Here is a 26547-nt window from a genome sequence, read left to right as displayed (position 1 = left end):
AACATAATAGACAAGAAATTAAATATATTATTATATTATTCATTTAGTAATAATAAGTACAATGAGAGAATTTCACTTCTACAATACTATTCTTCTATAATAATATATTATAAGTACTGCTAGAGAGCTAATAGTCTAAGTGTACAATGTGTATAATGGGCTAAATTTTTGGTCTATGAAAAAAATAAAATATTACTCATACTATCCAGAATAACCATATACCAGGGATAATAAACATCTCATGTCATAAAATTACTCATCCTAAAAGCTTAAGCTGATTTTGGAATTCACCAAGAATCAAACTCTTGATTTTGGGTTCACCAAAAATCGAACTCTTGACTTTTCGGATCTAGAACTCTAATACCATATCGTGAAACCACTCATCCCAAAAGCATAATCTGATAGGACAATGTAATACTAATGGTCATATCTCTAATACTTCCTAAACCTCCATTATACATATTGTACGTTTAGGCCATTAGTTCCCTATACTTATTCATATATTATTATATTATTCTGCATGCGTTGAAGGCTTGAAGCTGAGTTTTATTGTTCCTATTACGTACATAATTATTAATAAATAACATAACCCAGCAACACTTGTAGCATATATAAACCTTAATGTTATTAATTAGTTATAAGGTTCATTGACATCAAGATCAGGACAAAAGAGTTGTTGATGATCATCATCATGATATTGAGTATAATGATGATGAAGGCCTCATTTAACCCAATACCTATGGCTGAAATGAGATATTCAACCACAGTAACTATAACGACAACGAATATTCATTAGCAACTGTCCCAGGTGCGACTCATCGCCTAAAAAACAAATAAATGAATCATAAATAATATACTGAAGTCATGGACAAAATAATTTGATTATGGGATTAAAATTGGTGTTTGAGTTTAAAATGGGTGCAGTATGTGTATTTGTAGATTGGTGATGTCAGAAGATACTTTCAACACGTGGGGTACGTGTTACTACAACATATGGGGGGCGTGCTGAGTCAGCACATGGGTGGGTGTAAATGCCACGTGGCAAAGTCTGATTGTATGAGACTACAACGCATGGGGGACGTGCTGAGCCAGCATGGGGGCGTGTTACACGTGTCGAAGGCTCATGGGCAAAATAATTTGATTATGGGATTAAAATTGGTGTTTGAGTTTAAAATGGGTGCAGTATGTGTATTTGTAGATTGGTGATGTCAGAAGATACTTTCAACACGTGGGGGTACGTGTTACTACAACATATGGGGGGCGTGTTGAGTCAGCACATGGGTGGGCGTGAATGCCACGTGGCAAAGTCTGATTGTATGAGACTACAACGCATGGGGGACGTGCTGAGCCAGCATGGGGGCGTGCTACACGTGTCGAAGGCTGGTTGGTTGGTGATCGCAACATGGGGGTGGGCGTGCTGAGTACTTCATCTATATAAGGCAAAGTCCGGAACTATTTTCATTGTGAGGAAGAGTGTTCTTTGAGTGTATTGCTAGTGTAATGGAGGGTGCCGCAAACATGCATGATAGTATATCGCAATAGTGAGATTATACGAAATACTCATGAGGGAGTGAGGTTTGTGTGTCAGAATTCGTTTTCGTTTGTGGTTCCATGCACCATGTCGTTTATGGAGCTTTAAAACGGTCTCTGTCAAAGTATGGAGAACAGTATATTGAGGAAAGTGAGCAGTATATTGTACCGAAATCCGGTTATAGTCTTTGGTGGTCTAATACTGTTTGATATCATGCCGATCACTGATGAGGAGAGTATGCAAAATATGTTCCAGATTCACCGGCAAACTCAATTGCGACAGCCACAGATTGAGCTGTATGTTGAGTTTGAAGACGTAGAGGCAGATGAAATTCAAAATGATTTAGATATAGAGGATGATAGAGATGCAGTGTACAAAGGAATGAACAGTGACAGCGAAGAGGACTTCGAAGCCACTTATGAAGCTGGCGATGAAGACGAGGATGGTGATGTGGGAGTCGAAGCAGAAGTGGAGAATGTGGTGGTTCACCCCGCAGTCAGTCAACCGATGAACGTCCCACCTTTTATGCGTAATTTGGATCTTGACGCGATGAATGCACCGGAATTTTTGGAATATGCAAATATAGGTACGTGATGAGTGAATAATATGTTTTTGTAAATTTATATTTCGGATGGATCAATGAATGATGATTTCTGCTTTTTATAGGTGTTGCTGATCCTGAGGACGGAGAGTTCAGGATAGGAATGGAGTATAGTTCTAGAAAGTCTGTCGTTGCAGCAATCAGAAGTTACACTATCTCTAGAGGAGTCGACTACAATGTTTACGAGTCCGAACCATTGATGTTCTATGCAAAATGCAAGACGTATGGGCGTGGGTGTGACTGGCTTATCCGAGCCAGTTTGATACCAAAAAAAGGTTGTTGGGAGATACGGAGATACAACGGCAGGCACACATGCACCATGGGAACGATTTTACAGGATCATTCCAAGTTAGACTCGGACACAGTTGCGGAGGCTATAATGCCATTGGTTGAGAGTGACCCGTCTATCAAGGTCAAATCTATAATTGCAGAAGTCCAGTCAAGGTTTAACTACACCATCAGTTACCGAAAGGCTTGGTTGGCAAAGCAGAAGTCCATAGCCAAAGTTTTCGGTGGTTGGGAGGATTCTTATCAAGCTTTGCCATGGTGGCTCTCGGTCATGACTCAGAAGATGCCTGCCTCAATAGTCCAAATAGAAACACGACCACTGTACAATGGGACTGAGGAGGCGGATGGTGTCAAAATACTTCACCGCGTATTTTGGAGTTTCAATCCATGCATTAGAGCGTTCAAGCATTGCAAGCCTCTAGTTCAAGTTGACGGCACACATCTGTACAAAAAATACAAATGTACACTTCTAGTTGCTGTTGCACAAGATGGGAACCAGAACATTGTGCCTATCGTCTTTGCCCTGGTGGAGGGCGAGACAGCTGATGCGTGACACTTCTTTCTAAGAAATCTACGAAGGCATGTTGTTAGAAAAGACAGTGTCGGTATGATCTCAGATCGACATGAGTCAATCCGGGCAGCAGTAAATCGTTCCAGTGGTGATTGGCAACCTCCGAGAGCATGGTGGATGTTTTGTATAAGGCACATCGGTAGCAACTTCTTAAGGGCATTCAAAGTTCCGCACTTGCAAAAACTTGTTGTCAACATATGGTATTCAAGGACAGTGGAGGAGTACAACATCAATTACAAGAGGTTGGAAGAGCGAGGCGAGGCATATGCCCGGTGGTGCGATGCCATTGGACTTAGACACTGGGTATTGGCATTTGATGAGGGTCATCGATGGGGCCATATGACGACGAACCTTGTGGAGTGCATTAATTTAGTTTTGAAGAGTGCCCGAAACCTTCCTGTGTTGGCGCTCGTCCGAGCAACGTATTATCGGTTAAACGAACTTTTTACGTGGAAGAATGCCGAGACTCACGAATGCAAGCGTGCTGGATTTAATTACTCTATATTTGTCCTGGATGTGGCTGTGGATGCTGAGGAACGTGCTCTGACAATCTCAGTAGATGTACGTACAAACTCACGTACCAATCCCGGTGCTCTATCGACGGTCTAAAGTCCCAAGTCGGAAGGGGGTGTAGATCCCATAACCGAGTGTTACGGCGGTTGTTCCATTCCTCTATCTATCTCCCATGTAAAACTGTCCAGTCATAAAGCTGCACTCCGCGAAGAGTGATGCAATGCTCTCTTAGTGGAATTTTTCTTGCTACTGCCGGGGGCTGTGCATAGCCAAACTGGCACATCACTCGATTCGCAGGGTGCCATTCGACACACTCGAATGACAATAACGGAGCAACGATGTGACATACCTCAAGATGTCCATGTAACTCATCGGGTATGATCAACCCTTCGTACGGCCGCCACACAAACTGCCAGATAATATTAGAATATTAATGTTTGGATACGATAATTTTAGTGTTTAGATACGATAATCACATGACCCTTAAATATTTACCTCGTCCATGTTGTCTATCTCCTTCCTAAATACCTCTATGGTCTTCGATAACCAAGCTTTGCTCCGATACGAATGACTCCACCTGAAACACGATTCATCGAAAAAATTAAAAAACATATTACGTCAATCAAATATGCATTCTCAATATAATGTATGACTAAAATAGGAATTGTTACCTCATGGCAACTGGCATCTCAGCTGGTGGAAGGGACTGTCTGGGTACAGGCGTAATACACGGCAGTCGCTCCCATGCCCAAACAAACAACAAATTAAGAGGGACATCCATCTCCTTAGTATCATACCGTGATGCACGACATAGTACTCTGTAAAGATGTGCGAGACATGCTGACCCCAACTATAAGTATGGATCCGCTCGAAATCGTGAAGAAATGGTAGATACTTCGCATGGCATATGCGGTCGACTTATCCGTGAATAGGGTTGAACCCAACAAACAAAATATCTGGCATCTGACATATCTTTTAATAGACTCCTTGGTATCCAATGGCTCTGCGTCTCTGATAGTCCGAACACAACCCAACTTAATATAAGATTTCGAAGAACTACTGAGAGCCGGTTGGTGACCGAATATCGCGATGCTCTGACTCTGTACGAAGTCGCTACTACTATCTGTCCATCCACTCACAGGCTCTCCATCAATGGGTAAGCCAAATATATGAGCGACATCTTCCAGTGTCACAGTAACCTCACCCACCGGCAATACAAACGAATGAGTTTCTGGCCTCCACCTTTCTACCAAAGCAGCTAATAAGGGGTAAAATCCTCTTATCAACCCAATTCTAGAAACGTGATAGAATCCCATTGAGCGTAAATAATTTTCAACCATCGGATTCCACGTCATCGGCGGATCCAGTTTACGAACCATCAAATTCCTGTTTGGCTGGTTCAACAAAAATATATTTATTCACTAAATATTAGTTTAAATAAATAAAAAATATTAAAAAATATTTATAATTATAATTTATATAAATATAAAATATTGTTATTTCTATTCATCCATTAAGAGCACTGGGTGCGTCTTTTAAAAAATTAGTGAGTGCCTTTCAAAATTATTATTTTTAGTTTCATTTTTTTATCGCCTGTCCAATAAAAATTTAGCAACTGAAAGAGAGACTTTTAAAAAAATTTACTTATTTAAACATTATACATAAATATAATTAATACAAATAATATTTATTTTTGAAAATATATTAAAAACTAATATAATAATAATATTTATATTAAAAATAGACGAACATATATAACCAGAAATTATTTTCTTTTCATAATATTTATATTCGAAAAAAAATTTAAATAATATTTACATTTATATAAAACAAAACATATATAATTATAATATTAGATAACTAAAATATAATTCGTAAATAGTATTAAAAAAATGGCACTAAAATAATAATATTATATTTTCATATATTATTACTAACAACAACATAATAAAAAAAATTAATTTAAATACATAAAATAATAAATTTTATGAACTTACATAAACTGGATGATCCAAATAATTGATGATATGTTCTTCAGGTATTGAATAATTACGTACCATTTTTAAACACTACAAATTAATAATTTTTTTTATATAAATTTTTTTTCAAACAACTCTAACTCTAACACTCTTCTTCAACCTCTCAACTACTTCTATCACGATCAACTTGTGAAGTATTTAACAACACAAAAAATATTTATCTTCACTCTCTCAACTTCTCCTCTCACAATGAACATATGAAGCATTCATGCATGAGAAATAGTTCAGGAGCTCAATTTATAGAGGAGCTTTGAACATTGCTGATTATCGGAGTGGGGGCTGTCTCCTGTATGCAGACCACCTTCAACATGCCCCCTCCGTGTTGCTCCATGCGCCTTGGAAAGGAGCGAAGACTCTGCTGGACTGGCAAGATTCAAAGGCACGCCCCTGGTGTAGGTAGGGCTCTACCACACGTCTCTCCAATCCACTTCACCACGTCCACATGAGTGTTTTCATTGTCTGACACACTTTTGAGACACTGTCAACATGCCTCCCACCGTGTTTAAACTGAATTCCAGCACTGAAAAATATACCTATATTTTCAATATTTGGCCAATACACCACCGTAATTTTCATAAAGAAAATAATTTCTGGAAGTCATGTTTATATAATTTATTAACATGTTTATTGTAGATATCAGTGTAATTTTTAATTAATGATCTAAACTATTATAAATTAAAAGAGAATTTTATTTGAAAAATAAAATAAAACTAGAATTTGTTTTCATAATTTAATAATTCAAGAAAACTAACAAAAAATTGATTAAACTAGATATTAACTAAGATTCCCATAATATTAGTAAAAAATCAAAGAAGTGTTTACAATAATATGTTAGCGGATGGTTAACATATTTTATATATTGAATTATATATATTATTGTACCGTCTAATTTCTCCTTCATGTCTTGATAGAGTGAAATTTAAAAAAAAATGCGAATAAAAATAACCATAAATAGAACTGGAACAAAGAAAACTCTAGAATTTATTTTCTTAATTCACAGATAAACTAAGAACAGAAAACTTGTAAATAAATATATTTATTAAAATGAAAAGAGTGTGGTATACTCTTCTCTATTTATAGGCAATATACCAGGAAGAGCAAGGAATATATATATATATATATATATATATAATAACTAAGACAGTTAGACAGACCATCCAATTTTTTTAATTTGTATGAATTTAATTTAATTTTATCTTAGATATGAATATATAATTTACATTCTAATTCATTCTTATAATCTTATCTGATACTATATTTTCGGTCGTTTATCTTTAATTTCATCTTTTATTTTTGAGATGCATATAATTTGATACTATATTTTTGACGGTTTATCTTTTAATTTTATCTTTTATTTTTGAGTTATATTTAAAGCTTTTTTTTATTAAAAATCATACATATAATTTGAACCGTAAATTATATAAATAAAAGTTAAGAGAGCAAACGTAAAGGTTAAGAGAGGAAGAAAGTGAGCTCTTCTTATTTTTTAAAAATTTTTCAAAATAAAAATCTAAAATTTTTTGTTAGATACAATTAATTATCAACTGATATAGGTGCAATTCATCACCTAAAAACCAAAAAAATAAATCATAAATAATATACTGAAATCATGTTTATATAGTTTATTAACATGTTTATTATGCACATCGGTGTAATTTTTAATTAATGATCTGAACTATTAGAAATTAAAAGGAAATTTTGTTTGAAAAATAAAATAAAATTTTATAAAAAAATTTCATAATTTAATAATTCAAGAAAACTAAAAATTTGATATATTAGTAAAAACTTAACGGGCCAATAGTTAACAGATTCATCTAGCAAAACTTCACAGGAAATGAGAATGAAAATAGGCATAAACAGAATTACAACAAGAAAAATTATGGAATTTATTATTTTTTCTAACTCACAGATAAACCCACAACAGAAAACTTGTAGATGGAGTACAATAAAAAAAAAAAAAAGGGAAAGTGACCTAACTACTTCTGTATTTATAGGCAATATATAAGAAAGAGTAAGAAATATATATAACAAACAAGACAGACAATCTAATTTCTCTGATTTGTATGAATTTAGCCTTATGTTAGATAAGAATATATAGTTTACATTCTAACGTAATCTTTATCTTATTCGATACTATCTAATACTATATTACTGTCTGATACTGTATTTTTGACCATTTACTCTTTGATTCTATTTTTCATTTTTAAGCTATACATCATTTGATACTATATTTTTTTTTTGCAGTTTGCCCTTTAATGTCGTTTTTTATTACTGAACTATATATAAATATAATCTGATACGTAATACAATATTTTGGACAATTTGTCCTTTGAATTCTGTTTTTTAATTCCTGAGCTATATATAAAATTTTATTATTAAAAATCATACATGTAATTTGAAAGGTAAATTGCTTAAATAAATAAATAAAATGTACTCCAAACATTACTTTAATATTTAATATTTTTCATACCTTCCACGAATCACTTAAACCATAAAATATGCTTTAGCTTTAGTTTCTTATTTTTTTTGCTTTTATATAGTCTTTATCTTTCAAATTTTTGGCATGTATAAATAAATATTTTAAAATATATACATTTAGTCAATAAAAATATTATTATAAAATATTTTTTCTTATGACAGACTTTTTTTTTAATATTCTTTTATTTCTCGAAAATATAAACTTTACACCAAATTTAAGGAGAAGGGATTAAAAAAGTAAAAAGTTAATAATAGTAAAAACGAATAATTAAAGGTAAAAAAAAAAACTTTAGAAGCACTACTAAACTGATTTAAGGAGTTTTTTATTCTTTTTGCCATTGTATCTCTCAATCTGGCAGGTTTATGACTAATCTATTTAAGGATCTATCATTGGTTAATAAGTTGCTATATTTATAAAGTGGAATTCGAACTGAACTTCGACACTTAATTAAGTAGACAAATAAATTAATTACTCGATTAACCCAAATTGCTTTACAGATTTGAGATTTACTCAAAATAAAAACTTCTTTTTTTTTGGGACAAGAAATGTTGAGCTACAATAAACCTCTGTGCCTTTAATTTTGTCCAGCATTCCCAAAATCAAACCGCTAGAAGGATGGACCAAAGAATTTCTGAGCCCAATAATGATTTTGTGGGCCTCCAAAACAAAGTCAAGTGGATTGGATGTATTGGCATCGCTTAATTTGGGTATTGGAAGTTGAAGGGAATGAAATCGATTCCCCCATGAAGTGTCTGAATTAGTTTGAAGCATCTCCTCCACTGATTTGTAAGCTCTAATTTTTTTTGCATTAAGCATCACTATCGCTGTTGTTTGTGTTTTTCTTGATTCATAACTCTTTGCTTCCATGTATAAACTTATTCCCAGGAAGATCATGCCCACTAGGGTATCATTTGTGGTCTGGATCATTAACAATATAAAGAGTTATATTTATTATCATTTGAAAAATTTAGACAACCTTAACCTTTTTTAAGAAAAAAAAAATAATATACTGTGCTAAAGAAATTAATGTAATATAAATAAATTATTTATTCACAAGTATGTATTCATTGTTCAACATCATAATATTATTAATTAATATTAATGATAATACATAGTAATTAAGTATTTAATTTATTTAACGTTTTAGATTATCTTAAATTTTATTTAAAAAAATAAATGATAGTTTAAAAATAATGTTAAATAATAACAACTTTGGCTCAATTTTTAATTAAAAAATATTAAACTACAACAATTTTGACAAATAACGGTGTTTGGGTTACAAATTATACTGAAGTTTTAATAGCATTTGTACAAAAAAATAAGATTTCATCTGTAAGGTTTTTTTTTCTCTAGCTAGCACAATAATTTATTTGGAATAGAAACTGAGAATATTATCAATTTTGATTTAATATATTTGTGCAGATTTTGTCTTATCTTGAAAAATGTTTAAATCTCAAAAGTAGGTTAAACATATTTTTATATTAAACATTAATGATTCCTAATAAGATTATCAAGTATTTTTTCTTATTCAGTTGGTGAATTAATTATAATAATGGTGTAACTATTGTGAATTTTGGAAGTGTTTCAAGTACATAAAAAAAGGAAGCTGAAAAATTTGGAACATATTGCTTCACATGGGAAAATTTTCTACACTTGGTATAGAAACATGCTTTATAATAACATTGAGTATTCTTTCATAGTTTTTTGCATAAAAACTACCACTTAGCTCTTAATATAGATTACAGTTTTTTTAAGATTAAAGTTGTCCTACCCGCGTATCATCTGATCCACATATCAATTAACGTTTATGAAAAGGAAAAATTCATTAAGGTTATAAGGTGCTTATATTAGGAAACGTTTCGTAAGCGTACCCAAAACATAGTTATTAGACTGTTACAACTATTGATAATGTTACAACTATTGATAATGTTGTTTTTTCTAAAACTGTTGGTATTGATGAACCCATCCTTCAGAGTCTATGAAACTTATATTTGTCATCATATCAACCGTCTTTAAATCCAACGTTGTAGTCCAATTTACTCGTTTGGAGGTATTAGAACCTGGTCCAAAATTGCCATACTCTGCAAACATAATGTTATTCCTACAAAAAAATAATATTTTATATGATGGTCAAATCAAAATCATGTATTTACATAATATTTAATACATAACTATAATTTTTAAAATATTATGAACTAAGTCACATTGATATTTTTGCTTTGTATTTAACATGAATTAATAATATTGTTAATAAAATGATTAGCATAGTGATAGAGTCTTACTCATGTTGAGAGGAATCCCATAGGTCCCAACCAGCGGGTTGAATAATGTTGGCCATACTTGTATTGTAGAAAAGAACTTTAGCATAAGGTCTCCAAGGTCTTCCCAAAAAGGTAGAACCATTTCCAGAGACATTGCAATTCTTGAACACAAATCCATTTGAATCTTTTGGATTTTCTCTTGCTTGTGCTGTTATATATCCTACAAACCATTTTCCTAATGCCCTTCCAATCACATTTATGCTACACCTCTGCCATTACCAACATAATAATACATTTAATTAATCATCAATTCTCATTCAATCTATTTTTATGTTACCATGGCTAAATAATTTTAACATTATTTAAAAAGTATTATTAAAATTAGATTCATATATATATTTTTTATATAAATTTCACATTAAATCTCAAATCAATTTTTATGATATATAATTCTATAAATATTTATGTAGCATTTATAAGACTTAAAATAAAAGTAAGTATTAAAGATGTTCTTACTACTAAAAAAATGTTATTTTAACAATAATAATAATAAATACGATAGCATGCACATTTTATATTTGAATGAAATTTAATTACCTCAAATAATGACTGGCCAGCACCGAAAATAAAATCAACAGCACCTTCAATAGTACAAAATTTATAGTAATGTTTTCCATAATTATCCCACAAAGTATCTTGCAATCCGAAAAATCCAACTCTATAAAAATAAGACTTGTTCCCACTTATCATTGCAGCTATTATCAGCATCGGATTGGAACGTGGGGCTCTGAGCTGTTGTATTATGGTCATCCCATTCAACCCACGTTCTCATCTTTCCACTTCCCTTCAATATTATGTATGGTTTATCAATTGGAATCGTCACTTTCTCCCTGTAACACTAAATTTCTCAAGTCAAATTAAATAAAAGAGTTACATGCCACAACTCAAAATAATAGTAAATAATATTTGATCTGAAAACATCTCTATTTACATAAAAATATTATATGAAAATTACACGTAAGTTATTTTCACATAAAACAGAATGGGCGACATGAACTTTTCTTTTTCCACCCAACTATAATAATTGGTAACCAAAATGTGAAGTTCAATGACTAATAATACAAATATGAATAGTTTGGATGTGGTGGTCATGTGTAAATATTATGATGGGTGTGTCTTAGACAAGGCATGGAATACATTGCTTGCAAAAAATTCAACCCATCTCAAGAATTTTAACTGCTTTAACATTAACAGCTCCTGTTAGTTCATCTGAAGGTACTGCATATTAGTTCATCTCATATTTTTTCTATAGGTAAAACTAATTATTATTTATCAGACTATTCTGTTGGACAGTTTTTCCAGGATGCAAGGCAAGCTACAACATCTATTCTTGACAAAAAAAAGTTACTATTTTTTTGTAGAGCAAAAGAATATTGAATTTATTACCTGTAAATACCAGCAGTGACATTGATTAAAATCCAATACTTATTGTTGGAAGGGACAGAATCAATGGCAGATTGAATTGTAGAGAAGTTGCCATGTCCCAAAGAATCGACAACAACTTTGTTGAATGGAAGGATTTTGTCTCTAACAGTTCGGTAATTTTGACTATTAACAGCTCCTGAATTTAACAGCACAAACACATAAATCCACCAACGAACAAGAAATAGCAACATCTTCAGTGAATTCAACACCTGTGTTAATAGTTGGGATCAAATTGAAGTTTTTTGTATATAGATATAAGAAGCAGAAAAAATAACACTACACGCAAGAGGAAGAGGTGACAACAATATATTTGACAGTGGAATTAAGGAATGAAGTGATGATCGTGTATTTAATATTTATGGACACAACTTTCTCTGGGTGGATTTTGGAGGGAACCTTTGATTTTTCAATTTAACATGTTTTTCATATTAGAAACATTTTTATTAAAATTATAAAGATATAATAACTAATTTAAAATCAAATTTAAAATCAAATTTAAAAATCAAATTTAATTTCATTAGATTAGATCATATTTGATTTAAATTTAAAATTTAAAAAATACTATCAAACAAATCAGAATTAAATTAAATCTTTTAACAAATTTTGAAAACAAAACAAACTCAAATATAGACTTAATAATTTCGAAAAATAATAATAACCTTATATGTTAACCATAATTTTTTAACTTAAAAAAAGAAGTATTTGTTACTTTAGTCAATTTTTTTTTTGTTTTTAGCAAGTTTCTAAAAACCGAATCAATCATCAAACCGCTTTAACTATTAATTTATTAGTTTATTAATTCAACTAGTTCGACCGTAATTTAACAAAAAATATGTTTTATAATAAAATAATAAATAAAATTTAAATAAATACATTAGAATATAATTATAGTATAATATAAACAGAAAAAAAAAACTTACAATATTTTTTAGTTCAACGTGCACATACATGAATTAGTATTACTGTACCTCTTAAACTATGTTTTTGGTTAGTTGTTGTCATTGGTACAAAAATACACAGAGGACACAAACTTATATTTAATTATTATTTAAATCTTATTATAAAAATGCGATTACTAAATTTGCTTGTCTTTTATGAATATTTTTTACAAAAATATTATTTGTATATTAAAATTAATTATTAAAATTAATTATTAATATATATTTATATTTTAATATATATTTTATACTAATAATTAATTTTAGTAGCTAATTATAATCGTATTTTTTAACTTGCTAGAATTTGATGCTTTCATATAGAGACAAATTTATTTATTACTTTACAAACTCTTACTTTGATAAAATTTTTTATTGTTATTGACAATTAATTTTTAAGAAATGGTGTTTAGTTTCGTAAGAAAAATTAACATTTAATTTTCAATCCAAAAATTATATTATCATTATATTTTATCTTACCAACAAATATGGTCAAACGGGTCACAATTTTAATTATTAAATTACACAAGTTTACAAACTTTTTTTTATGACATATTTATTTAGGGTAATGCTACTGTGCAGAAACAAATTTTTTTCCTCACCTACTGAAATGTGGTGGAAGCAGAAGAAGAAAATACGTGTTTACATTGGTCCCTACTTGGTCCGACAAGTGCTGTAGTATTCTAGAATTGACATGAAATGTGGGCCAAGTTATGCTTAATTAATTAGCGTTAGTTTTGCATATAATATGATGATTAGTTATTTGGATTTTTTTGTCTAAAACAAATCAATTTTTGGAAAGAAATGGGCTGGGTTTAAGCTATGGAAGGTATTTTTTTTTTCATTTTTAAACGGACAATACATTTAATTTTGCAATTAAACCATGGTTCGAATCCCACTTTGTGCATGCAGCAACCCATTGGCCAGCGACAAACCCTTAAATGGAGCTCAGTATCGCGACGGATTAGTCCTTGACGTGCCGGGTTGGGGGATACCGTGGGAAACCAAAAAAAAAAACCATGTTTTGAATGTGGGTATAGTGTGTTTTGAGAATATGATGTTTATAATGTTAAATTATTGTGTGTTTCTTTTACAGTTAAATTATTTAATTAAAAAATTATTATTAATAAAATTATTTATTTAAACTTAACTTTTCTACGTTAGAAATAATTTCAAATTTAAAAAATTTTAAATTTTAAATTTTTTAATTTCAAATTTTAAAATTAGTTCTACTACATTTTTTATTTCAAATTTTGTAATTTCACAATATATTAATAATTTCAAATTTTAAATTTGAAGCTTATTTGTTAATTTAAAAAATTACAAACTAACATCAACTTTAATAAATCCTAACCTACGTGGTAAAATTTTCACCAAAAAAAATTTTTTTTAAATATTTTTATTTTCAAATTTGTAAAATAACGTAAAAATAATAAAATAATAAAATTATATTTTTCATTATTTTTATGTTTTTAATAAAATTATTAAAATAAAAATAAAAATATTTTAATAAAATCAAACTAAATTACAAACTCTAATCCCTAAACTTTACCTAAAATCTTAAATTTTCAAAAACATACCCTAAACTCTAACTCCAAATCTAAAATGCATCAATCCTTAACCATAAATCTTAAATTATAAATCCTAAACATTCAATCTATAATAATAATAATATTATTATTATTACGAACACCACTTTGACCCCTTGTCACAAGCATCAAGTTAAAGGCCACGCTCTTCATCTCAAGCTCTCTCAAGAGCACCAAATAATAATAATAATAGTAATAATAATAATAATAATAATAATAATAATAATAATAATAATTTTTAAACCATCATTTTGTTCAAATTTCTCATCTAAGTCTCCTGGTGCTACTTCATCGGTAGATGCCACAAAGATGGTGGCCATTAACATAGCTAGAATTAGAAAAGCCTTGCAACCCATTTTTGCAACTATCATTGATTAATCAAAAATACTATTTGTATACTAAAATCAGCCATTAATGTATTTGTGTATAAATACATGTGTAGTTTAATTTATTTTTAATGTATATTTATATTCTAACATATATTTTATATTGATGACTAACTTTCGTGGTTGATTTTGGTATACAGTATAATTCTTGATTAATAAAAACGTAAATATTGATGATGATGAAAATAAAGTGGATCACAATTCTCTCTCTATATATAGGCAATCAATTTCTTTAATTTGCTTCATGGAGGATTATTATTATTAGATTATTATAGTTTGATTTAATTCATTCTTATCTTGAAATGAAGAGTTTCAAAATGATCACTCAAAAAAACCTTGTCCATTTCCTCATTATTAATTTCTCTATATTTCCGTGTTATCACAAGTAATGGTCAAATTCCTAATTTTTGCATGAATGTGTAAATTCATATGATGATGATATAATATAACAAATCTAAAATGCAATGCAAGTTTTGAAGTCATTGCAATATGACAAATATTCAATTAATTAATTATCGGTGCGTGAAAATATGGGCATGAAATAAAGATATATAAATGATACAATGCAAGAACCCTACATTATTCTCCTCATTGATAATGTATATGTAACCGAACGTGTGAAACTAAGATATTCTATTCTATAGTCAAAACAATATTTGGAAATATATATGTTGCTTGCACCGCTTACAAGCTAGTAGTGACATTATTTTATATCAAGGGAGATATTCTGTTAGCGTGGTTAGGAAAATTATAAATAATTTTTAAAAATTTTAAGATAGAAATATTATATTTTTATATTTGATTCAAAATTAAAAAAATTATTCTTAAATAAGTTTGATTCTAAAAAATTAAAAAACCATCATTTTAATTTTTACTTTTTTTTTTAATATATTTGATTTTTATAAGAATAAAATCTTAGTAATATAATAATATTTGAACCACACACATTTTTAAAATAATTTTATGTAAAAATAATATTGTAAATTATTAAATAATTTAATAATTAAATATAATAAATTATTTAACTCTTCATAATAAATTTAGTTATAACCATTTGCAGCGGTTGCTTTTTATAAAATAAATATGAGTGATAGGGGTCAGCAGAATTTGTGATGTTTAGTTATCAATTAGTCATTATTAATATTTTTTATAGTGTGAGATGACATCTAATGATATAAGATTAATCATTTTTCTTTTGATGATTAAGTGTCGGCCAAATTTCAACAAAAATATTGCCCCCTATACTTTTTCAATAAGTATTAACTACTTTCACTTCTTTTTTTATAACATCTGTTAATGACTTAATGTTGTCTAATAATTTTCAAATTTCTGGATATACAAATTTTACTCAACTTTTTTATTTTACAATAATAGATCCGAATCAATTCAATTTTCTTTCAATTATTACTTGAAGTTTTCCTTAAAATTAAACAAAAATGCTATCGTGTATATTAATAATTACTTAATCAGCTAGTAAATTATCTACTATATATATATATATATATATATATATATATATATTATTTAACTCATTTTTAATAAATATTTCGTATTTTAACATATATATGAATAACTAATTTAATAGTTAATTTTTAATATATACATAATATAGTTATTATAACTAACGGGTTTTTGATAAATTGTTTTCGAAAAGTAAAAATTTTACCAAATTAAACTTTAATAAAATCTAGAGCAACCAAAACAAAATAAACTACAAGTATATATAACATAATTGTGCATTATTATGATGTAATTGTACTCTCCTATCGTGTCTCCATGTTCCTTTCTTTCTATTCTATCTTCCATCCATTGAATTATAAAAACTATGCTCAAAATATGAATTATTTTTTAAGTTAATAGAAAGAAATATCTAAAAGTTAGATTATGATATCCTATTCTTATTTGGCTGTATGACTCATCTCCTCTTCTTTCCATTTTAGATACAATTGAGGATTTAGATCCTACATTCTATCCCTACATATATAATAGATTCTAGATATTATACATCATATAATATATTCTAGATATTATACATCATTTTTTGGCGAGTCTCCACTAGTTATGGTGTTATTTTTTTTACAATAATATTATTTAATTTGATATAATCAGTTATGAATCAAAATTTTATTTAACAATTTGTTGTTAGTCAATATTTAATAAATTATAATATAAATAAAATGACATTCGAACTCTTAATATTTATTTAAGCTAATAAATAAGTAAATTATTTGATTAATCCAAATTATTTAGCTACCTAAGGATTGTTGAGATTTCAATCTTTAACAATTGCTATCTTTTTTCTTCGTTTTTTGACTCTTCTTAGAGTTGTCCCAATCGAATGCAGAGATGTCTTTGAATTGCATCCATGTAAGTCAAATGTTGAGTAATAACAAAGATCTTTGCTCTTAGTAAATATAAATATATCGGGCCTGCTACACATACAAATATCCAAGCATCCAAGTTGGCCCAGCCCAAATCGAAGACACGCGCATAAGGAAGCATAACATGGCGCGTCAAAATCACGTGCTCAACACTACAACCGTTACGTATGGAAAACTCTTCCACTTCCTCCACTTCTTCCACTTCTCAAAACGCTTCGAAACCAAGGAAACCCTCCCATTTTCGAGCAAAAATCAAAGTTCAAAATATCCAAATCGTTGTTCGAAACCTCCATCAAAACAACATCAAACTCTCCGTGAAGAATCTGAAGAGAAAACGAAGCAACAACACTCAACGTAAGTTCATCAAGATTACTGTATATTTTAGTTTTCTTCTACGTCGTTCTTCTAGGGTTTACTGTGCTATTATTCTTGCTTCTTTGTCACACTGTTCTAAGTTCTACGTCATTCTTCTAAGTTCTACGTCGTTCTACATTCTTGTTCTAAGTTCTCTTGCTACTGTTGTTGATTTTCGGGGCTTTATTCCGTAGATTGGGGGTTGTATACTGTTTGAACTTGTAATGTGACTTGATATTGATGCATGTTTGAGTGATATCTCACTGATATATATGAATGTATCTGAATAATATCTATCTCACTGTTATCAATGGGTGTATCTGATTCTTACATATGGGTGTATCTTACTCTTATCAATGGGTGTATCTGACTCATATATGCGTGTATCTTACTGATATCTCAATTAATTTGATATTGAAGCATGTTTGAGTGATAACTGACTGATATATATGGATTTATCTGAATAATATCTATGGGTGTATCTCCCTGTTAACAATGAGTGTATCGGATTCTTACATATGGGTGTATCTTACTGTTATTAGACCTTGTAATGTTGCTTGATATTGAAACATGTTTGACTGATATCTGACTGATATATATGAATGTATCTGAATAATTTCAATGGGTGTATCTCACTGGTATCAATGGGTGTATCTTACTGTTACTAATGGGAGTATATTTGTGTGTATTTTTTGTTTCAGACAAAATGGCAGCAAGAAACCAAACGAAAGACCTTAAGTGTGCCACACATCTACTGAGTGATAAGTTCAGAAACATGGCTGAGGAGAAGAAGGCAATTGTCAGGGATCTCGGATTTGGTGGGTTGATGCACGTCCCACCTCTAAGGGTGGATCACCAACTCTTAAGGGAACTGGCAAACAACTTCAAACTTGGGGAGAACAGACTGAAGACAGGATATGGTTCTTTCCAAATAACACCAAAGACAATAGGTGATGCGCTTGGCATCAATGCAACAGGTAACTAGCTCAAAATTATAGGTGTATATTAAGTTCATGCTTGGGTATATTTAAGGTTGATACTTGGGTGTTTTTGAACCGATTTTGATACTTTGTTGTTTCCTTTTTTGTAGGAAATCTGTTTCCTGAGAAAGTTGAGTATAAGCAACTTTATAAGCAACTTTCTGATGATGACAAAATAATTTATAGAAGATTCCAGGGTAAGACCCTCAAAAGTCTTACCGATGAAATGATGGAAATAGGCGTTGGCAGCGAAGAGGAACGCCTGATGTTCAAGAGGATATTCATCCTCTACATACAGATGGCGTTCCTTTTGCCAACGACGATAAACAAAATATCGCCCGTGCACCTCGCCCCAATTTTTAAGATGGACGGCATATCAGAGAGAAACTGGGGGGCGCATGTTTTGACCTTCTTGATCAAAGGCATCACAGACTACCAGGAGAAGAAGAAGAAGGCAATTGATGGCTGCCTCTTTGCCCTCATGATAATATACTTTCATCTTTCTGAAAACAAAGGCAAGAAGAGGGCCGAAAGACCACCAAAGCCTTGGATTGCCAACTGGACTAAGGAGAAGTTGGTGGAAAGAATGACTGCAGAAAAAGAAGAAACTTTGGTAAGTAAACATAATATGTTGCTTGTATTTTATTTACATGAATGCTGCTAGCTAAAATATCTCATGTTTCAGGGGATTGTGAAGATGGCGGAGACAAGAGCAAGACAAAAAATGAAAGAAAAAGAAAAAAAAGAAAAAAAACAAGAAATCAAAAAAACAAAAAAAAGGAAGGCGAGTCCAACATCGTCTTCGGAGACAGAAACAGCTACTGACAGTGACACTTCTACCTCTGAGTCTGAGACTCAACAAGACTCGGAGGATTCAGCAAGAAAGGGGGAAAAGTAAGTACCATACTTGGGTGTAATTTCTTTTTCAAGTTGGGTGTATCTTGTTGATCACCTTGGGTGTATTTTTAGTATGTTCTAAATAATCACTGTTTGCCTTCCAGAATGGACTCCAGAAAAAGAAAGCAGAGGCAAGAGGAGCCAGATTCTGATTCAGAATCTGAATATGAACAAAGTGATGAGTAATGTCCTGAAATTATTACTCCTTTCTTTTGGCTTCATTATAAAGATCTCGTGTATTAACTGAAGTGTCTGTTATTAACTTATAGGAGTGAAGAATCATCACCTGCAGAGAAGGAGAAGGAGAAGAAAAAAACAAAAACAACACCAAAAAAGTAAGCACTTCTTTGCATAATATTCTGTGATAAAATTAATTTTTTATTTCTGATTGGTACTCTTTTTTTTCCACCCAGAACACAACCAAAAAAGAAAAAAGTTCTCGTGGAGGATTCACCTCCTAAAGAAGACCAATACTTTGACGGGTACAGTACCTCGTAAGCTATATTACCGTCTATCGTCGTAATTATTTTTGTTAACATCTTCTTTTATGAATGTAGTGAGACATACGAAATATCAAGTGACGAACTGGATGAATGGCTAGGGCAAAATGTTGATAAATCTGCTGCAGAGGGGTATGTCTTGATGGGCTGTCTATTTCATATTTTGTTGTGTTTTGTATGCTAATAATTGTTTCTTGTTTCGCAGCGAGAACCAACCTGACCTGCGATCGACAGAAGGTCGCTATGTGTCGTCTGAAACGTAAGAAGCTTTATTATTTAATAAAATCTTGTTATCATGAATTGGGTGTGTCTTGTGGTACCATTTGGGTGTATTGAGTGGATCAAGTTGGGTGTATGTTGTCTAATAAGTTGGAATATTAACTTTGTTGTATTGGGTGTATCTTGTGCATTCATTTGGGTGTATGTTGTTTAATAAGTTGGAATATTATTTTGTATGAATAACATGAAATCTGTTTTAGAATACCTGCTGTGAACTTGGGAAGTGATGGTCCTTCCTCTCAAGGACACACAGAACAGAGTAGTGTAAACCAGCCGTCACAAAGCATGTAATTTCTCTTTCAAATAACCGTTACTTTTGTTCTTCCTATTACCCTTCTACTTCTAATTCTGTATATATTCTTTTTAGAAAAAAAAGCCCTTTATTATTTTATTCAAGAAAAAAAAGGCAGGAAAAAAAAGCAAAAACTGCAATTATGTAAGTTCTCAAAAAAACAAAGCCTGTCTTCTTTTTGAATTGTTGGGGTGTATTTCTTGAATTTATTTGGGTGTATTTTAGGTTGAGTCCATCTGATTCGAATATGATGGTTGTGAGGGAGCAGACACCGTCCGAAGCGCTAGCAATGTGAGTTTTCCAATAATATTTCAACCTTATAACCTTATTATTTTCAAAGGCGTTGTTAACCTTTCATTTTTCTTCTTGTTTAGAGTCCCGATTCAGGTTTTTGTGCCGGCATCCCAAACAACCGCTGAAACAGATTTTGAACCAACCCCTATGCTACAGATTGAAGGGACTACAGAAACGTAAGAAATAGTATTGAGTGTATATTTGTTTGGAGTTTGGGTGTATATTAGCTAACAGTTTGGGTGTATATTGTTCCTGATTAGTTTCTTTTACGTCGTGATTAATTTTTTGTAACTGTGCAGCACTCCTGAAACCCCCAAACAACTTCAAGAGACCACACCCACGGTTCCCCCAGCTCCAACTAAATTGTAAGTTCATCAGACTAAAATCAATCTTTGCTTATCATCTGTATATTCTTATTCTTATTCTTATTCTTATATATGATGACGCAGTCATCCAGACGCAGAAGACGCTGCTGCCCTGTTGATGATGGCACGCACAGCTTCCTATGTTCCGAAAACAGATCCAGGGGTGCCATCATTCAGTCTTGGATTGACTGATTCAAGCCAGGAGGGGGCGTCAACGCAGGAGACAGAAATGGAAAAATCTCCAGAAGCTGCGAATTTGATAGAACAATTGGACAGTTTGGTCCAAAGAATAGCTAGCAGCGCGACGAAGGAAAAAAACACAAGTCCACAAATTCAGAGGGAGACTGGGGGAGAAAGTTCTGCAAAGTTTGAAACTCCTCGGGGATTATATCAGATTACGGATGATATGAAACAAAAGTGCTACATCTGGGGGACGAGACTGAAGGAAGATGCAGATGGCAATACTAACGAGTATGAGGAAATGTGCACTCTGATTGGCCAAGGAAAATACATTTTGATGAGAATGCACCTTGCTTCCCTCCAGGCAAAAAGTGATATAGAATCTCAGGTAATATTATAATAAGATTCATGTTTTTACACCAAAGTCAATTACAATGCTTATTAATGTAAGATTGATTTCGGCATATATTTCTAGATTGTATCTGCCATCTGCCTCATCCTCAACAACAAAAATGAAAAGAGATTTCAAGAACAAATATACTGTCTCCCCCCCGATATTGTGGTAAGTCTTACTTCTACGAACTTCGGGTGTATTTTCTGTATTGATTTGGGTGTATTTGTCACGTTTCATTGGGTGTAAGTTTAGTATTTCATTTCTCGTTTCCAATTCTTGCAGTGCATGGCACTTTCGGATCACCCAAAAGGGGAATTCGTATCACCGAAAACGAAAAAGGAATTCAGGGTGGAAGCCTACCCGAGTTTCATTCCCTTCATAGATAGAAAAAAATTGACTTCGCACCCATATGTAAGTTTTCATTTGCTAAATTTGTTAGTAGGCTTATTTACTTATTTGCAAAATAAAATAACACACTGTTCGTGTGTGGCAATCCTTCAGATTTTTGCCCCTGTCTGCTACGCCGGGCATTGGTGGTTATGGCTGATAAATACAAGAAAGCGTAAATGTCAAATACTTGACCTGCTACACAAAATAGCTCCCACTGATGAGAGAAAGGCCATTAATAAATTCACTGTAAGTTGCCTCTGTCTTCTTTACTTTAATAGATAGGTCTATTTCGTTAGTTGTGATGGGTGTATATTGTCCATTCAGTTGGATGTATCTTGCACATTCATTCGGGTGTATTACTGATTTGTTTTCGTATTTAAGGGATACGTATTTTCAAGATTGATAACATATGCCGGCGGGAAACCTCTTCAGAAAGGGGAGAGGGAGAAGGAAATTAAATCACCATATGTTAAAATATCAGGCCAAAAAACAAGGTATAAATTTGTGAGTCTGAACATTAAACTTTTGTAAATGAGATTTGTAATTTATTTTATTCGTTTTCAGCTATGACTGCGCTGTGTACGTTATGAAGTGGATGGAGATAATTGAGCCGGAAAACATCAAAAAGGGGAAGTATCAATGGGATAATTGGCCACAGGTAACTGTCTTTAAAACCATATAACTCTGTATTACTTTACTGAATTAATATTGCTGTTTAAACAGAATATACTTTTTAATTGTAGGAGGAGGTGGACCACTATAGAGTGGAGTACGCATCCCGGATACTATTGAGTGAGATGAATACACAGAGAGATCGGGCAATTAGAGAGAGTAGTGCTATAAGGCTGTCGAAGCCATCATCTATATTATTAAGTCCGTTTTGTCAGATTAATTCTGCTGATATAGAAACTGGGTAATCCAACTGCTTGGTAGTTTGTAAATTGAACAAATGATGTAAATATTTGCCATTTATCAACAACTTCTATTCCATGTATATTTTTTCCCATAGTTAAACTATCTGTGCTGGTAAACTGTCTGTGATGTATTCAAAAGCTGTATTACAGGTGGTAAAATATGAAGGAAAAAATCAAGGCATATATAAACACAAATTATAAACTGCTACACCCAACGCAAGTCTAATAATACACCCAAGGTTGTATTAAATATACACCCAAACTGTCTGCACTGTATTCAAAATGTATGAATTACATGTACTAAAATTTGAAGAAAAACATCAAATCAAATATAAACCCATAACCTGAGAATTTTTACAGCTTTTGTTTTATATATATCTATATATGTGTCTATATCTAAATTGTGAATTAACGAAAATACACCCAAAATAACGGTGCTTTTACACCCATATTCTGTAAAACTATACACCCAACGAGTTATCCCCTGCTGCTGGTACCCTGAACTGATAACTCATAACGTGTCCTTGATATTGGCTGCAATTTGAATGCGCCGCTGATGCAGCATCAAACAGGTTTATCTGAAATATAACACACACACATTACCTAAACTATTAACGAGAAAAATAAACTCAATCGCCACAAAATTAAAGAACATTACTTTTACCTCGCTTAAAACTTTCGTCTTCTTCTTCTTTGTGGCATTTGCGATCTGTTTCTCCAGCTTTGAACCTAGCCTGTTTTTTGGACGTCCTCTTGTTCGAATCCTTGGCGGGCTTTGAAGCTCGTTAACGGATTCCAAGTTGGCGTCTTCGTGGGATAAAGAAGATGTCCCCTTCCTTTTGGCTTTTAATGCTTCCATCTCGGCCATGACGTTATCGTACGCGCGGTGCAGAATTCCAGTCAGCTCCTCCGATTCGGAGGCAAATTCGCATATATTTTGCGAACGAAAAACCAATTGGTCGAACCTCTTGCTTCTTGGCTCCATTAGTGGCTCGTCGTGGCTGCTCTTGATGTGTGTGTGTCGCCTCTTTACCTTCTTGCTCCATCGTTCCAGTATGTATCTCGGTGACACTTGGCTTACTTGTTCGAAGCTTAACACGCTTAGTGCGTGACGGCACAGTATCCCTCTCGACTCGAATAATAAGCAATGGCATTTTACCTCGGCTGCAACCGAGTCGTAAGTAACCGCAAACTTGTTGAATATTGAGCTGGAAACTTGTTCTCCGACTTCGTATACTGAATAGCCTAGAGCGGAATTCTTTAGTCTGGTGATGCAATTCGCCTTTCCTCTGAATTGCGCTTGGACTTCCCTAAACTTTGCGTGAGTGTACGCATCTTGAAACTGAGCTTCAATGCAGGATTTGGTTGCACACGGTATGACCGTATGAAAATCTGCAGCGTCTGATTCTCTCTCTGCTTGCTCCCTGCTTCCGAGGCAATTATCGTATTGTTTGACGAACTGAATAAGCGAGCTGTTCCGGGTGATATACTTGTTAAAAAATGAATGCATGCTCTCGCTCCTTTGTGTGCTTCTCATCCCTGCCCAGAAATGGTGATCCAGATAGATAGGAACCCATATGTGACGGTCTTCGTACAGATCTGCATAATACACCCAAAGACAGTCTATAAATACACCCGAAAAAACATGCAATTTACACCTCTGATGCAGATTTTAAAAAGACATTACCTGAAAGCCACTTGTTGTCCCCAAGACCAAAATTCAGCAGAAAATCGTTCCAATTCCTATTGAATGAGTCTTTGCTGTGAGAGTTCCAAACAACTTGGCTCATTTCTTGTTCGATATCGGCATGTCCCTTGTACCCGTTTAATTTGCTTGGAATCTTCTTCATGATGTGCCAAATGCACCAGCGGTGAACTGTTGTTGGCATACAGGCCTCTAAAGCCCTTTTCATGGATGCGCACTGATCGGTGAGAAACCCTTTCGGAGCGTTTCCTCCCATGCAACGAAGCCAGCTTTGAAATAACCATTTGAATGATTCAATTTCTTCGTTCTTCATCAAAGAGCATCCGAGAAGTGTTGATTGACCGTGGTGATTCACCCCGACAAAAGAACCACAGACCAAATTATACCTGAAACAAATTACCATGGTCCAGAATGCAAAATCATTATCTACACCCTAACAAATGCTTCGCATACACCCAATGAATCAGCCAATATACACCTCTGCTGCGGATTCGTAAAAATAAATTAATTTGGCATCATAAACAGGGACAGTTTGTTACCTGTTTGTATTGTACGTGGTGTCGAATGAAATGACGTCTCCGAAATACTCAAAGGCGGCTCTGCTTCTTGCATCGGCCCAAAAAGCCAGCTTAATCGATTGATCATCTTCGAGTTGGAGCTCAAAAAAGAAATTCGGATTCTTCTCTTTCATTCTTAATAAATATTTCCCGAATTCCTTTGCATCTTCTTGTTCGGAAACATTCCGCACTTCCCTGGTAATGTAATTCCTCACGTCCTTTTCGATAAAATTTAACTCGCGGTGACCCCCGGCAGTCGCAACAAATGATTGGTAGGTTTTGCTTGGTCTGATACCGGCCTCCTCGTTATTCTCTATCGTACGACGAATGGACATGCTTAGTTCCCTGTGCTGTTTGAGCATCTCTGCTTTGCTTGGGCAGCAGGGGTGTGAATGATCCAGCACAACCTTTGAAATGATCCAAGCACCGACATCCTTCAATGTGTGTATATAAATTCTTGCAGGACAGTTTAGACCGGCTGTCGGATTGGTCTTCTCGGTCGGAGATATTTTAGATTTCCATTTTCCCTCTCTGCTACATGTAATCAGTTGGTTCTTAATCTCGTTTCCCTTTCTATTTGTGCACCGAACTCTTGTAGAGAAACCTGCAGCCTTGGCGTAATTCCTGTAAAATTTTCCAGCATCTTCAAGGGTGGTAAAGGTCATTCCAACCTTTGGAACAAGCTCGTCATCAACAACTGAGAGAGGCTGCAAAATACACCGTGTCAGAACTGTAAATACACCCATAGATATGATTCAAATACACCCAATCATGTCTAATACGATACACCCTAACCGCAACAACTCAACAACAGAATGACTTTTAAAGCCATAAACTGTAAATACACAGCATGCAGATATAATACAGTTCTAAAAACACACCTAATCATGTCTGTTATAATACAGCTGAACAACAACAAGTAAATTAAAATAACAAAAAACCAGTAAAGTGTAGATACACCCACACTTCTAGCTAAAGTACACCCAAACAAGAATTGATCTACACCCGAGCGTCTGCTACAAATTTCAGGTAATTAATCACAACTAATACATTGAATCGACAAATTCAGGTAAACGTGTTACTTTCACAGTAATGTTCAGCAATTTTTCAACTACACAATGCTATACAAATTACTGAAAGAAATTTCATACTAATCCTATGTAAATCAAACCTCAGGGACTTCGTTAGATTCTGACTCATAATCCACTTCGCCTGCATTCATATGACAATCTGAGGTTGAATGATCCATTATCTTCAAAAGGAGATCAAACTTTGATTTCGAAAAACAACAAATCAAAAATAGAAAACGAATATCGAGTTGCAGAGAGAGACAAAGGTAACCTAAACGAAGAAGATGCTAGTGAGAAAAGGAGAAGAAAAGAACAAT

At 32.7% G+C, this 26547-nt stretch overlaps 2 protein-coding genes, 1 long non-coding RNA gene and 1 pseudogene across 3 annotated transcripts; 2 read left to right on the top strand and 2 right to left on the bottom strand.

Moving 5' to 3' along the window:
* Nucleotides 1-3667: 3667 nt before the first annotated feature.
* LOC140183292 (serine/threonine-protein phosphatase 7 long form homolog) lies at nt 3668-4820 on the bottom strand. The gene is made up of 4 exons (XM_072231333.1): nt 4473-4820; nt 4176-4354; nt 4000-4081; nt 3668-3913 (listed from the first exon to the last, which is right to left on the bottom strand). Exons 1-4 carry the CDS (start codon nt 4818-4820, stop codon nt 3668-3670), a joined length of 855 nt encoding a protein of 284 aa, XP_072087434.1.
* A 5139-nt stretch (nt 4821-9959) lies between these two features.
* LOC112786593 (probable pectinesterase 29) lies at nt 9960-14648 on the bottom strand (annotated as a pseudogene).
* A 3471-nt stretch (nt 14649-18119) lies between these two features.
* On the top strand, nt 18120-19291 carry LOC140183291 (uncharacterized). The gene is made up of 3 exons (XM_072231332.1): nt 18120-18390; nt 18504-19006; nt 19079-19291. Exons 1-3 carry the CDS (start codon nt 18120-18122, stop codon nt 19289-19291), a joined length of 987 nt encoding a protein of 328 aa, XP_072087433.1.
* A 3049-nt stretch (nt 19292-22340) lies between these two features.
* Nucleotides 22341-22888, top strand: LOC112783994 (uncharacterized). Its single transcript, XR_003193676.2, has 3 exons — nt 22341-22478; nt 22549-22642; nt 22728-22888. It is a non-coding gene; the product is annotated as an uncharacterized lncRNA (long non-coding RNA).
* The last annotated feature ends 3659 nt before the right edge of the window (nt 22889-26547 follow it).

Source organism: Arachis hypogaea, chromosome 20 (genome assembly GCF_003086295.3).
Source record: "Arachis hypogaea cultivar Tifrunner chromosome 20, arahy.Tifrunner.gnm2.J5K5, whole genome shotgun sequence".
Lineage (NCBI taxonomy): Eukaryota > Viridiplantae > Streptophyta > Magnoliopsida > Fabales > Fabaceae > Arachis > Arachis hypogaea.
The sequence above is the reverse complement of the archived record's forward strand: the minus strand, read 5'-3'. Positions and strand labels throughout refer to the sequence as shown.